Raw genomic sequence first — 15,287 nt, forward strand, 5'->3', positions numbered from 1 at the left:
TTTCAATTTTAGAATGAACTTTCTTTTGGTTAATGCAATTACAATGTGTAGTGGCAGGTTAACACACAGATAAAGCAGGGAATTAAAAAAATGTATACATTTTATGCACTTAATTTACAAATGTACCACCATTCACCAATCATAAGATACCCAACAAGATGATTCCCTGTGATTTGTTCACATAAACACCCTCATTTGGTCTTCCAGTTTTAAAGTAAGACTTTTAGCACACTTAAAAATCAAAGGCAAGAATCCTTACAATTTTAAGTCCTCTTGTACAATCTTTTACTATTTCACCCACCTTGATAGGCTACTTTAGAATCACCCACAAAAAATTTTTGGTTTTTTTTTTTTTTTTTTTTTTTTTTTTTTTGGTGGAACTGGGGATAGAATCCAGGGCATAGTGCATACTAGGTAAGTGCTCTACTACTGAGGTATAGTCCCAACCCAAACAACTTGTTTTTAATATTTTCTTCCTCCCTTTTTGCAGTTCTGGGGATTGAACCCAAGGCCTTACACATTCTAGGCAAGTACTTTAGCTTTAACACTGAACTATATACCCAACTCAATAAAAACATTTTACAGAAATTTTAATTGCCACATTTTATTGGTTTCATAAATTCTTAAATGTTTAACTACAATAACAAGTACAATGGGAACAAACAGGCTCATAAAAATGTTACAACTGTTGAACATGTAACTCAACTGCTGAATGCCAACTATAGCAAAGATTACTAAGAGTTGATAACTTTCCATAACTTTGAGCAAATCACTTACACTAGCTGAGCCTTAAATGAAAGTCCTTTGAGAATGCTTCTGATGTGCTAATTCTTGTGCTAACATCCAATGTTCCTACTTCACACTATATCCACCTGCTGTTTTGGAGGAAAATTTTATTGTGCTGGGATTTGGTGGAGATTATAATAATTCTCAATTTATCCAGGTGAATATTGGGCTGTATTTTATACTTTCCTTCCAGGAACAGACAGGCCTTAACACATTTATGTATCAACCAATGGATCTGAAAGTTTATTTTCCTTACAGACAATGCACAACTCTGACAATTTTTTTTTACTACTACCACAATGAGTTTATTTTCCAGAGAACTTTAAATTTTAGTATACCCAATAATCACCTGGTGAGATTCCACAACTGTAAGATAATAGGTACTACTTGGAATAACTCTGACAGAGGTTGGGAATGGAGCAGTGGTTAGGAATGTGAGTTTTTGGTACACATGCCAAGTGATTCTGATGCAAGTAGTCTAGTTTTCCAGCACTGTTAAAGTAATTCTAGTTAATAGACATTTTATCAGATTTACAGTCTCCAGGCAAACATTCTAAAACTTTGTATCTTATTATCCTTTTTTGGTATACTATACTGGGCAAGGCATCCGAAATGTTATTGCCAATATTATACTCTGAGGTTTACCTCTGATAATTATGTTGAATTATTTTTTTGGTTAAGAGGTAGGTTTTATTTGTCAGTATTAAAGATGTATAGATCACTGAATGAGAAGTGTTTAATCTGGAGCTGGGGTTGTGGCTCAGTGGCAAAGCACTTGCCTAGCATGTGTAAGGCACTGGGTTCCACCCTTTGCACCACATGACAAATAAAATACAGGCATTCTGTCCATCTACAACTACAAAAAATGAAAAATTAAAAAAAAATGTTTAATAGGGAATGGGAATATGATACCTGTGTAAATTAACAAGGAAACCTTCACCTTTTTTCCTTCCCTTTTCCCTTTTCTTTTCCAGTGCTAGGGAGTGGACCCGAGGCCTGTCTTGTGCATGCTAGTCAAGTACTCTACCATTCAGCTACATCCCTGGCCCATCATTTCTGACATGTTTGGAAATTATTATTATTTTTTTTGGTGGTGGTGCTGGGGATTTGAACCCAAGGCCTTGTGCTTGTGAGGCAAGCATTCTACCAACTGAGCGATATTTCCAGTCCCTGGAAATTATTCTTTGAAGGTTTAGAAAACTTCAAATTTCTGGTTTATTTTTGTTTTGCTGAACTTGCCTAGGACTGGAGCATGACAGATAAATGCTCTATAACTAAGCTAATATCCCCAGCCTGACTCTGGAGATTTTAATGAGATCCTGTTGTGAAACCATTTCTTTAATTGTCTGCTAAAACTTTCTACTTAATAATTTAGATTCCCTTGTTTTTCTGGCTAACACTGTATATCTTGCAAAATATCAAGTCTATCTTTTTCTGGTTTCTACTTTCATGGTTCTTAAAAATTACATCTAAGCCTTATCTTAATTTTTAGAAAATATTTTTTAGTTGTCAATGGATTTGTTTATTTTTATTATTTATATGTAGTGCTGAGAATAGAACACATTTGAGGCAAGTGCTCTACCACTGAGCTACAACCCCAGCCCCTCTTAATTTTTAATCTTGAAAAGTATCAATGTGAAATTTTTTAACAAAACCATCAGTTTTATGCTCTTAAGATTTCCCTGGTAATTCTATTATCCACCAAAATCTCTGGATAGAATAGTTTCAGAAGCAGATAAAATAGAAGAAGTTTTAAGTTAATTAGTTATATGATTTATAGATGGTTTAATCTGACACCACTGGCTCTTTTGATCGAGTCACATACAAGGTTGTACAACACCACAAAACCACATCCTGGTTAATTTTAAGAAAATGAGATTATATATTTCAATTCCTAGAAAAATTGTTACAGTAGGTTGCAAATCACAGAAGCAATGTAATTCTCTCATGAAATTAGGTAAATTGATGCAAAAGTGCAGATTTTTTTGATCATCAAAGACGATGCTGTCTTCAACAACTCACTGTAAGTTCCTGATAGAAAGTCTAGAATTTTCAACAAAGAATTAACCTGCTACCCAGAACAAATTTAGTAATATATTTGATTTTTGCTTTTCCCTCTAGGTGCTGCAATGATTTATATTCATTCTCTCTTCAGATTTCATTGGCAGGTAGTCAAAGATTTCTGGTTTTCTATTAACATGTATTAATCATACAAATAATTTATGAAATTATAACTTGCCCTGAAGTTGGAAAGAAGGGTACAAATACCTCAGGTGGATAAATCTAGGAGCTGGCAATGAAGTCACCAATATAAATGCTCATCAAAGTCTGTTGTTTAGTTACAGAGACAGAGCCATAATACTGTGATTTTTTTTTTTTTCTTCAGAAGAAAAAAGTTTTTTACAAAATCCAGGCAGAGTGGAGCACACCTATAATCCCAGTGACTTGGGGAGCTGAGACAAGAGGACTGCAAGTTCAAAGTCAGACTTGGCAACTTAGCAAGACCCCGTCTCAAAATAAAAGAGAAAAAGGAGTGAGAATGGCTCAGTGGTAAATTGTCTCTGGGTTAAATTCCTAGTACTCAAAAGAGAAAGAAAACAAACAATAATAAAACCCAAGTAACCATCATACAGAGGTCTGCATGGGGTGACATGAGAGAAGCTGGCAAGCTCAGGGCACATTTCCTGAGGAACATAATGGAAAGAAAGCTGGTTCTAAACCGAAGAGCTATTTAAGTACTGGTGGGTACTGATCACAGAGGACTTCCTGGTGGGTGAGGAGAACAGTATGTGACACACTGTGAAAGCAGAGTTGGATATTACAAGAACCCATATTAATACTCCAGTTCAGAGAGGATGACAGTCTATAACACTTCTAGGACAGTGAAATGCATTAAAAAGTCCTAATTAATATCACAGCATCAAACCCAACAAGTGGTCTGATGGCACTGAACCCTCAGTATCTCTGCATACCTTCTGGGCGATCATGTTGCAGATCTCAGGCAGGAAGTCCTCACTGAGGAGCTTATAGAGCTGCCGCTCCCGAAGGGAGGTCCTCTCTCGAAAACTCTCGGTGACCTGTCTCCATTCCTCTTCTGTTTGGCACAGGAGCCACCAAGTACCTTGACCTGGTCCTTGAGATCCTACAAAAGAAAGTCATGAATCACTACAGATATCCCACAAGGACATTTCTTTCCTATTAATTCTCAACATTATTCCTAACCTGGGTCATGACTAAAACAAAGGAAAAAAAAGGAAAGCTAATTCTTTTTAAAGGCTAATAACGTACACTTTTGATTTTCCTATTGCTGTCATTATTTACAACTAAAAGACTAGAGGCAATACAAACGTAACTATTGTGATTATAAAATTTCAACATCCTAGAAAAGCTTAAATGGATTTATGTACTTTTCCAGAAAAAGTTTTGAGTTTGAGGTTTTGTAGAAATCTATGCCTAGTCTTATTTACATTATTTTCCACTAAAATATGTCATTTGGATTAGAGGATGAAAATCAAGGTAGAAAACCAGTATGGCACACATAAAGTGCTGACATTAATGAGACAGTTCTGAGAAACTAAAAATGAGTGTATACCACAACAGGTAACAGGGCACTTGTTTACATAACTTGTCCTCATCTTAAGAGGTCAGATAGAGATGGGTACAGGATAAGGTATAAGGAACAAAGAATTGAGGATGGGGAGGGAGGCTAGTTATAAGGCAACTGGAATCATTTTAACTGCTTTGTAGGACTTTGGAAAAAGATAGTCACCATCATAATATATATGAATCATGTTGACTTGATCTTTTCTAAACGCCAACAAAGATCATTACCATTTCTGGTCTGTGACTCAGACACCAAGGAGTTTTCTTCCTGCTTTTCACTGAAACACAAGAAAAAGAGGTAGCAATTAAAACAAAGATAAATCCAAATTTGCTCAGTGATTCCCTTAGAACAGGAATGACAGAATGATTCAGACATAACTTTCCTATGTTCATATATGAATACATGACCAGTGTAACCCCACACCATGCACAACCACAAGAATGGGATTTACACTCCACGTATATATAATGTCAAAATACACTCTACTGTGATGTATATCCAAAAAAGAACAACAACAACAACAATAAAAGACCCAATTAATATAACACAAAGAGAAAGAGTGTGTGTGTTTGCAGATTCAAGAAGAAGAGTTCTACAGAATAAACAAACACCAGGATGTGGGCATGTCACTATAAAAAAGTACATATACGTACCAATGTTATGGCAATAACATCATCATACAGGAAAATAATAACTTAGAAAATCAGACAGATTAATAATTAAATGTGAAGAAAAAGGAACTAGGGATTTCACTCTCCCCTAATTCAGGGCTGTACTACAGATAGGTGTGTTTAATTTGCTCTTATCTAATGTAGAGACTAAAAACATGGGCTCTGAAGTTGGAATGATTATTTCAAGTCTGTCAACTACCATGTGACCTCCTGTAAAATGGGGCCATTTTATCCTACTTCACAGGGATATCAGAGATTAAATTTCAAAAGGCACAACGTTAAATGTCATCATCATTTGTCAATTGTACCCCTTAAACAAAAAAGAATGCTGGATTTTTGGTTGGGTTTCAAACATTTAAAGCAGTACACTGTTCAATACAACTGTGGGAAATGAAAATGTTTCTATCAAGGGTTGTCTGATATGGAAGCCACAAGCCGCATGAGGCTACTGAACACTTGAAATGAGGCTGGTATACTTAAGTATTTTACTAGTAAATAAAATTTAATTCAAATTTCATTAATTTTAAAAATAGTTTTAAGCTATATAATAGTTTAAATAGTCTCAGATACACAGCTCTAAAGGTATGAAACTACCAGTAGAGGGTGGCAAAAGTCCATGTGTGCTTGCTAAAATGATTCTATATTCCCAAAACCAAGGTACTTTAATTGTGGCACTTATGGGGAAATGTAGTTACATAAAACAGCTTTTTTGAACATAAAAGAGCAAGTGGGCCATGTAGAAGCCAGAAACCGATGTTGTATATATAACACAAATGAATGACATTTCTCACAAACACTGCTAAGGAGGAAATAGGTAGCTGCTGCAATCTAGTTAAATCAGGAAAAATTAAGTGGAATGCTGATTCAGTTAACAAAATCAAATTCTGATGGATTTACTCATAATCTGATTTTGTAGGAATGTGCCTTTTGGTTAAAAAAAAAAAAAAAAAAATCAGTGAAGTAGGTTTAATCCAAGCATATAGATTAAGAAGTTACAGTTTATAAACTTACTAGGAAAAAACTTTTTATCTGTTACCAGAAATTTTAGGAACATGCCTCACTTCCATTGTTTTATAATGATTCTTAAGCAAAAAGTATATTTATACACTATAGGTCAGATTGGGTTAGATTCTGAATACACTCATATCAACATTAAAAGTAATAACCTACAAAAGAAAAGTTTTCCAATAAGAGGATGCCTTTTTCTTTGTTAACATTAAAAATTAAGAAAATAATTTAGATTTACCTTTTCTTCATTGTAAGAAATTGCATTCTATACAAAATAAAGTATGTCTGGGCATGTTAAACTAAATTCTCCATTGGGAAATAATTAACCCCTAAACTCAGATATGATAGGTAATTCTACTAAATGTTGATTAGTCAACAGTGAACCATAAAATTAACTTGCTCTAACTTTCTGTATAAAAATGTGTGGTGCAACAAATTTTTAAATGTGTAGTAAAACAAATGTTTATCAAACCTTTACTATGGGTCAAGTATGATTTTCGGTTTGTTACATTGCCATGCATTGTCTTATTCAATTTAATCCTAATTAAATTGATAATCATAATCCAATAAAAGAACAGGCTTAGGGAAGGTAGATAACTTGGTACAGGTCATGCAGCCAGGGCTTCTTGGTTCCTTAGTGCACACTCAACAATTTCACAAAGACTCTGACCTTAATTCAAATTTCAATTTTCATTTATTGGGTCTTCACAACTGAAGTCCCATGTCCTTCCCACGGCAGAGGCAAAACTCAAAGATGAAGGAACAAATGAAATTAAGGCTCCTTCTAGCATGAGGGTATGTGACCACAGAATAATAAGATTTTCTCACCTTGCAATAATCTCCTCCTGTAATTTCTTGCGTTTGGGGGGCCTTCCTCTTCTTTTTCCTGTTTTTCCAGGAATACTTGAAACATTTTTTTGTCCTTCACTTTCCCTAAGAAATAGTATTATTAAACAGAAAAGTTCTTTCATAGATGAGTCTCACATGATTTGTAAGTAATTACAGTATTTCTGGTCATGAGGTTACCAAAAAGGTAGCAAACACGATGAATGCGGAGGGCGACCTTCTGTCTTTCACTATTAAACTGTGGAACCAAGGAAAACACATTTTGCACTATTTAAATGTAAGCTCTAACACCTTCCTTATTATAATAGTGAGCATTACTCCTAGCAATAAGGAAGTCTAAATAAAACAACAGGTAAGCATTGTTCTGGGATGCTATGGCAAAACAGTTTCTTATTTATGAAGCACTTAGCAAAGCTTACATTTCAGGTCACCATTTAAAGTTCTCTGGACTTATGCAGATGGATCTTAAGAGTCATAAGGCAGAATATCAATTCTAATAGAAAATGGAGTTCTCAAAGTATGCCTATGAAAGGTGAAATTGTTACACAAGTAACTGTGCTGCTCAGAAGAAAATGGCTGTGGTAGGGTAGGGGTACTCCTCATAAATTTCTTCAACAACTTCATATCAAAGACATTATCTTTCACCATAGCTGTGTGGCAGAACCTTTGGAGTAATTCCTTTTAATTTATTTATTTTGCATTGCACCCAGGGCCTTGCACATGCTAGGCAGACTCTCTTCCACTGAGTTACATCCACAACGCTTATTTTAATTTCTGTATGATATGATTCCTTGTCCAGTTCCTTATAGGAATGCTGATATAACTAATTCTTTCAACAGGGCGGAAAATGTACTGATGTAGAATTCTGATGCGTTGTTACACAGTAGCTATCACACCCTGACATTAAAGACTGTACCTGCTCAAGGAGAGTTCGCCATTAGACCTCCCTTGCACAGGGTCCTCCTTGTACATTCGTGTTCCATAGAAATACCAGTAGAGGGCTCCAGAATTGTCTTCACCTAGAGGTTCCACACGGAGACTGTCTGCATCTAGACCCTAGACCAAACAGAAAATGGGATTGAGGAAATAAAACAGGAACAAATTAAATTGATTCAAATTTAACTTCAGACATGCCTCATATTTTAAAACACCCAAGTATCATATTTATTTTTTGATTGAGACAGATGAAAAAGAGAGAGAATGGGAAGGGACTACCTTCTTTGAAGAACAAGATATGGAAATATTTCAAATGTTCCCTCAACCATTACTCCTATTTCACCAAAAAGTAATTCTGATGAATGTTTTATTTGTTTGGTGTAGAAGTGTTATTTTCTGTGTGCCTACATGAAAGACAATTATAATTAAGCAGAGTAAGATGTTGTGAAGGCTGTGTCTTGTGTTATATTCTACACCTCTATCATAACCCACAGCAGCCTTTTCCCAATTTACCCCTGAGTCTAACCCACATTAGCATTCCCAGCACTGCTGAAGTCCTCAGCAAAGACTGTACTAAAATACACGATTCTTACGAGTCCATCCTCAGAGCCAGACTAAGATGTCAAACATATTAAACCATTTATGACTGAGCAGGATTAGAAACTGAATTCCCGGGGTTTCAAGATGGTGGCCTAGAGGGTGGCAGCATTTCATGTTGCTCCAGGACTCAGGATTCAAAAGAGGAGAAATTGAGAGACTTGGGACCAACTCAAAGCAGCCGGGTGAGTCTCTCCCATTGGGGAGGCGTCCCACATGGGACGGTAGTCCCAGAACGCAGGGAACTTGTGAAGTAGAGCTGCCGGCGAGATGTCCCTCCCCCCGCTGGAGCAGTGAACTCGGACAACTGGGAGCGTCGCAGAGGAGGCCGCTCAGCACAGCGCTGGGACTCGGAGCCACCACTGGGGCTCCGGAGGCTGCCCAGGGGAGGACCGGCGAGGAGAGCTGTGCGGACTCAGGAAACCAGGGCCTGCCCTGAGGAGGACGAGGAGGAGTGCGGCCGCTTGGATTCGGAGTGACTACACCAGAGCTACAGGCAGTTGCCAGAGGAGAAGCTGTGCAGCGAGCTGTTTGGACTTAGAGCGACCGCTTCTGAACACCGGGGCCTGCCCAAAGGAGGAGGAGGAGAAGCGTGGCCGCTTGGATTTGGAGTGACTGCACCAGAACTACAGGCGGTTGCCAGAGGAGGGGCTGCGTGGCGAGCTGTTTGGACTTAGAGCGACCGCTTCTGAACACCGGGGCCTGCCCTGAGGACCAGGAGGAGGAGGAACGGGGCAGCTTGGATTCGGACTGACAGCACCAGAGCTATAGGCGGTTGCCAGAGGAGGGGCTGAGTGGCGAGCTGTTTGGACTCAAACCACATCTGAACACCGGGGGGGGGGGGGGGGGGGGAGGAGGAGGAGGGGGAGGAGGAGGGGGAGGGGGAGGGGGAGGGGGAGGGGGAGGGGGAGGGGGAGGGGGAGGGGGAGGGGGAGGGGGAGGGGAGGGGGAGGGGGAGGGGGAGGGGGAGGGGGAGGGGGAGGGGAGGAGGAGGAGGAGGAGGAGGAGGAGGAGGAGGAGGAGGAGGAGGAGGAGGAGGAGGAGGAGGAGGAGGAGGAGGAGGAGGAGGAGGAGGAGGAGGAGGAGGAGGAGGAGGAGGAGGAGGAGGAGGAGGAGGAGGAGGAGGAGGAGGAGGAGGAGGAGGAGGAGGAGGAGGAGGAGGAGGAGGAGGAGGAGGAGGAGGAGGAGGAGGAGGAGGAGGAGGAGGAGGAGGAGGAGGAGGAGGAGGAGGAGGAGGAGGAGGAGGAGGAGGAGGAGGAGGAGGAGGAGGAGGAGGAGGAGGAGGAGGAGGAGGAGGAGGAGGAGGAGGAGGAGGAGGAGGAGGAGGAGGAGGAGGAGGAGGAGGAGGAGGAGGAGGAGGAGGAGGAGGAGGAGGAGGAGGAGGAGGAGGAGGAGGAGGAGGAGGAGGAGGAGGAGGAGGAGGAGGAGGAGGAGGAGGAGGAGGAGGAGGAGGAGGAGGAGGAGGAGGAGGAGGAGGAGGAGGAGGAGGAGGAGGAGGAGGAGGAGGAGGAGGAGGAGGAGGAGGAGGAGGAGGAGGAGGAGGAGGAGGAGGAGGAGGAGGAGGAGGAGCGCGGCAGGGCGTTTGGACTCGCAGTGACTGCATTGGAGCTCCAGGCGGCTGCTCAGAGGAGGAGGTGAGTGGTGAGTTGTTTGGACTTAAAGCGACCGCTCCTGAACACAGGGGGGCTGCCTAGAGGAGAAGCGCAGTGGGTCGCTTGGTCTCCAGTGGCCGCACCAGAGCTCTGGGCGGCTGCCCAGAAGATGCGTGCAGCGGGTCACGTGGATTCAGAGCCACTCAGAGTGACCACTCCTGAACACCCGGGGGGTTACCTGGAGGAGGAGGAGGAACAGGGAGGGTCATTTTGACTCGGAGTGATTGATTGCCCCGGGCTACGGGTGGTCGGTGGGAGTAGGAGGAACGCAGTGAGTTGCTTGGACTCCTAGTGACCGCACCGGAATACTGGGCGGCTGTCTGGAGGAAGAGGCGTGTGGCAGGTCTCTGGGACTCAGAGCAATTGTATGGGGCCCCAGGTGGCTGCTCAGAGGAGGGGCCGCATAGCCAGGCGATTAGGTGCAGAGCAGGGTCCCAGGATCTAGGAGGCTTCTTGGTGGAAGAGCCGCACAGAGACAGGCTTAGGGGCGGAGCGAAGGTTCCAGGCCTGTGGGCAGATTCTCTGAGGAGGGGCAGCCTAAGGAGATTCATCTGCGAAGGGTGAGGCTCCCAGGCCCAGGAGGTAGGGCCGGGCCCCTGGGAACATTGCAGAGGAAGGCAGCCCAGCCCAGGCGGTAGCTGTAAATTGAGGGGAACCTCTAGGAGGGAACTGACCAGCAAGACTTCCCCACCGGGTGAGTCTTCCCTGCTGGGTGAGGTTTCCCCACAAGGACGGTAAAACCAGAGACACAGGCCCAAAAAGGCCTTGCCTCAGCCCACAGCCTAATTCCCCTTTGGATGACCACTGGTCAACAAGTGGAGGCACCTCTGCCCACTAGCAGGGAATATACCCCACCTGAAGGCCACCACTCCTAGAGAGGCAGATTCCTTGTGGAGCACCGCATTATCAACTTCCTCCAAGACTTCAGGCTACTGAAGGCTAAGAGGGGATATATACAGAAATCTTCAGGGACATTGTAAGTCAATAAAGGAAATCTGCAATATCTCAGCGGTCCACTGATAACTAAATAATATGAGAAAACAAGGAAAGAAAATGCTGCAAACAAATCTAGATGTTACATCAATAAAACCCAATGACAGCATGGCAGAAGAAATGACAGAAAAGGAGTTCAGATTGTACATAATTAAAATGATCAGGGAAGCAAACGATGAGATGAAAGAGCAAATGCAGGCATTGAATGATCGCACCAATCGACAGTTAAAAGAGCAAATACAGGAAGCAAAAGATCATTTCAATAAAGAGTTAGAGATATTGAAAAAAAAACAAACAGAAATCCTTGACATGAAGGAAACAATAAACCAAGTTAAGAACTCCATAGAAAGCATATCCAGTAGGATAGAACACCTGGAAGACAGAACCTCAGACATTGAAGACAAAATATTTAACCTTGAAAACAAAGTTGAACAAACAGAGAAGATGGTAAGAAATCATGAACAGAATCTACAAGAACTATGGGATATCACGAAAAGGCCAAATTTAAGAATTATTGGGATTGAGGAAGGCTTAGAGAAACAAACCAAAGGAATGAACAATCTATGCAATGAAATAATATCAGAAAATTTCCCAAATCTGAAGAATGAAATGGAAAATCAAGTTCAAGAGGCTTATAGGACTCCAAACACACAAAATTACAACAGACCCACACCAAGGCACATTATAATGAAAAAACCTAACACACAAAATAAAGACAGAATTTTAAAGGCTATGAGAGAAAAGAACCAAATTACATTCAGGGGGAAACCAATACGGATATCAGCAGATTTTTCCATCCAGACCCTAAAAGCTAGAAGGGCCTGGAACAACATTTTTCAAGCCCTGAAAGAAAATGGATGCCAACCAAGAATCTTATACCCAGCAAAACTTACCTTCAAATTTGATGATGAAATAAAATCCTTCCATGATAAACAAAAACTAAAAGAATTTACAAAAAGAAAGCCAGCATTACAGAACATTCTCAGCAAAATATTCCATGAGGAAGAGATGAAAAACAAAGAAGCAAATCAGCAAAGGGAGGAATTATCCTAAAGGAATTGTCAAATAAAGGAGGAAACAAGTTGTGACAAACAAATAAATAAAATTTAAAAAATGAACCAAATGACCGGGAAACCAAATCATATCTCAATAATAACCCTGAATGTTAATGGCCTGAATTCATCAATCAAAAGACATAGACTGGCAGATTGGATTAAAAAGAAAGAACCAACAATATGTTCCCTGCAAGAGACTCACCTCATAGAAAAAGATACCCATAGACTAAAGGTGAAAGGATGGGGAAAAACATACCATGCACATGGACTCAGCAAAAAAGCTGGAGTATCCATCCTCATTTCAGATAATGTGGACCTCAAACCAAAGTTAGTCAGAAGGGATAAAGAAGGTCATTTCATACTGCTTAAGGAAAGCATAAATCAGCAAGATATAACAATCATAAACATCTATGCCCCAAACAGTGGCTCATCCATGTATGTCAAACAAATTCTTCTCAATTTCAGAAACCAAATAGACCATAACACAATAATACTAGGTGATTTTAACACGCCTCTCTCACCACTGGATAGATCTTCCAGACAAAAATTGAACAAAGAAACCATAGATCTCAATAACACAATCAATAATTTAGACTTAACGGACATTTATAGAATATACCATCCAACCAAGAGTGAATACACTTTCTTCTCAGCAGCACATGGATCCTTCTCTAAAATAGACCATATATTATGCCACAAAGCTAATGTTAGCAAATACAAGAAGATAGAGTCACTACCATGTATTCTATCAGATCATAATGGATTGAAGTTAGAAATAAATGAAAGAGTAAAACACAGAAACTATTCCAACATCTGGAGATTAAACAATATGCTATTATATGATGAATGGATAACAGAAGATATTAGGAAGGAAATTAAAAAATTCTTAGAGGTAAATGAGAACAAAGAAACATCATATCAAAATCTCTGGGACACTATGAAAGCAGTACTTAGAGGGAAATTTATTTCATGGAGCGCATTTAATAAAAGAAGTAAAACTCAACAAATAAACAACCTAACACTACAGCTCAAAGCCCTAGAAAAAGAAGAACAGACCAGCACCAAAAGTAGTAGAACACAGGAAATAGTTAAACTCTGAGCTGAAATCAATGAAACTGAAACAAAAGAAACAATACAAAAAATTGACAAAATAAATAGTTGGTTCTTCGAAAAAATAAACAAAATTGATAAACCTTTAGCCACACTAACAAAGAGAAGACGAGAGAAAACCCAAATCACTAAAATTCGGAATGAACAAGGAAATATCACAACAGACAGGATTGAAATACAAAACATAATTAGAAGCTATTTTGAAAATCTATACTCCAACAAAACAGAAAACCTCGAAGACATCAACAGGTTTCTAGAGACATATGAATTGCCTAAACTGCACGAGGAGGGCATACACAATTTAAATAGACCAATTTCAAGTACTGAAATTGAAGAAGTCATCAAAAGCCTACCAACAAAGAAAAGTCCGGGACCAGATGGGTTCTCAGCCGAGTTCTACAAAACCTTTAAAGAAGAGCTCATTCCAATACTTCTCAAAAGTATTCCATAAAATAGAAGAGGAGGGAACCCTCCCAAACTCATTCTATGAACCAATATCACACTGATACCTAAACCAGACAGAGACTCATCAAGGAAAGAAAATTTCAGACCAATATCCTTAATGAACATCGACGCAAAAATTCTCAACAAAATTTTAGCAAATCACATACAAAAACATATTAAAAAGATAGTGCACCATGATCAAGTGGGTTTCATCCCAGGGATGCAAGGTTGGTTCAACATCAGGAAATCAATAAACATAATTCACCATATTAATAGACTTAAAGTCAAGAATCACATGATTATTTCAATAGATGCAGAAAAAGCATTTGATAAAATACAGCACTCCTTCATGCTCAAAACACTAGAAAAAATAGGGATAGTGGGAACGTTCCTTAACATTATAAAGGCCATTTATGCCTAGCCCATGGCTAATATCATTCTAAATGGTGAAAAACTGAAAGCATTCCCCCTAGAAACTGGAACAAGGCAGGGATGCCCTCTTTCACCACTTTTATTCAACATCGTTCTTGAGACTCTGGCCAGAGCAATTAGACAAACCAAAGAAATTAAAGGGATACGAATTGGAAAAGAAGAACTCAAACTATTCCTGTTCGCTGATGACATGATTATATATTTAGAGGAACCTGGAAATTCCACCAGAAAACTCTTAGAACTCATAAGTGAATTCAGTAAAGTAGCAGGTTACAAGATCAATGCCCATAAATCCAGCGCAGTTTTATACATAAGTGATGAATCTTCAGAAAGAGAAATTAGGAAAACTACCCCATTCACAATAGCCTCGAAAAAAATAAAATACTTGGGAATCAATCTCACAAAAGAGGTGAAAGACCTCTACAATGAGAACTATACGACACTAAAGAAAGAAATTAAAGAACACCTTAGAAGATGGAAAGATCTTCCATGTTCTTGGATAGGAAGAATTAATATTGTCAAAATGGCCATACTACCTAAAGTGCTATACAAATTCAATGCAATTCCAATTAAAATCCCAATGATGTACCTTACATAAATAGAGCAAGCAATTATGAAATTCATCTGGAAGAATAAGAAACCCAGAATAGCTAAAGCAATCTTTAGCAGGAAGAGTGAAACAGGGGGTATTGCAATACCAGATCTTCAACTCTACTACAAAGCAATAGTAACAAAAACAGCATGGTATTGGTACCAAAATAGAAAGGTAGATCAATGGTACAGAATAGAGGACATGGACACAAACCCAAATAAATACAATTTTCTCATACTAGACAAAGGTGCCAAAAATATGCAATGGAGAAAAGATAGCCTCTTCAACAAATGGTGCTGGGAGAATTGTAAATCCATATGCAACAGAATGAAACTAAACCATGCACGAAACTAAACTCAAAATGGATTAAGGACCTCGGAATCAGACCAGAGACCCTGCAGATTATAGAAGAAAAAGTAGGTCCAGATCTTCAACATGTCGGTTTAGGACCAGACTTCCTTAACAGGACTCCCATAGCACAAGAAATAAAAACAAGAATCAATAACTGGGATAGATTCAAACTAAAAAGCTTTCTCTCAGCAAAGGAAACTATCAGCAATG

At 39.7% G+C, this 15,287-nt stretch overlaps 1 protein-coding gene across 11 annotated transcripts in view; it reads right to left on the reverse strand.

Annotated features, from left to right (window-relative positions):
- The window catches only part of CECR2 (CECR2 histone acetyl-lysine reader), a 159,713-nt gene that overhangs the window by 25,039 nt on the left and 119,387 nt on the right, over window positions 1-15,287 (reverse strand). For all 11 annotated transcript variants that reach the window (XM_079140203.1, XM_079140202.1, XM_079140198.1 and 8 more), the window contains 4 exons: window positions 7,832-7,971; window positions 6,898-7,002; window positions 4,618-4,667; window positions 3,759-3,928 (listed from right to left, as the gene is read on the reverse strand). In XM_079140203.1, the coding sequence (XP_078996329.1) occupies window positions 3,759-3,928; window positions 4,618-4,667; window positions 6,898-7,002; window positions 7,832-7,971 (465 nt within the window). The remainder of the gene's footprint in view (window positions 1-3,758; window positions 3,929-4,617; window positions 4,668-6,897; window positions 7,003-7,831; window positions 7,972-15,287) is intronic.

Source organism: Sciurus vulgaris (genome assembly GCF_902686455.1).
Source record: "Sciurus vulgaris genome assembly, chromosome: 5".
In the NCBI taxonomy this organism is placed as follows: domain Eukaryota; kingdom Metazoa; phylum Chordata; class Mammalia; order Rodentia; family Sciuridae; genus Sciurus; species Sciurus vulgaris.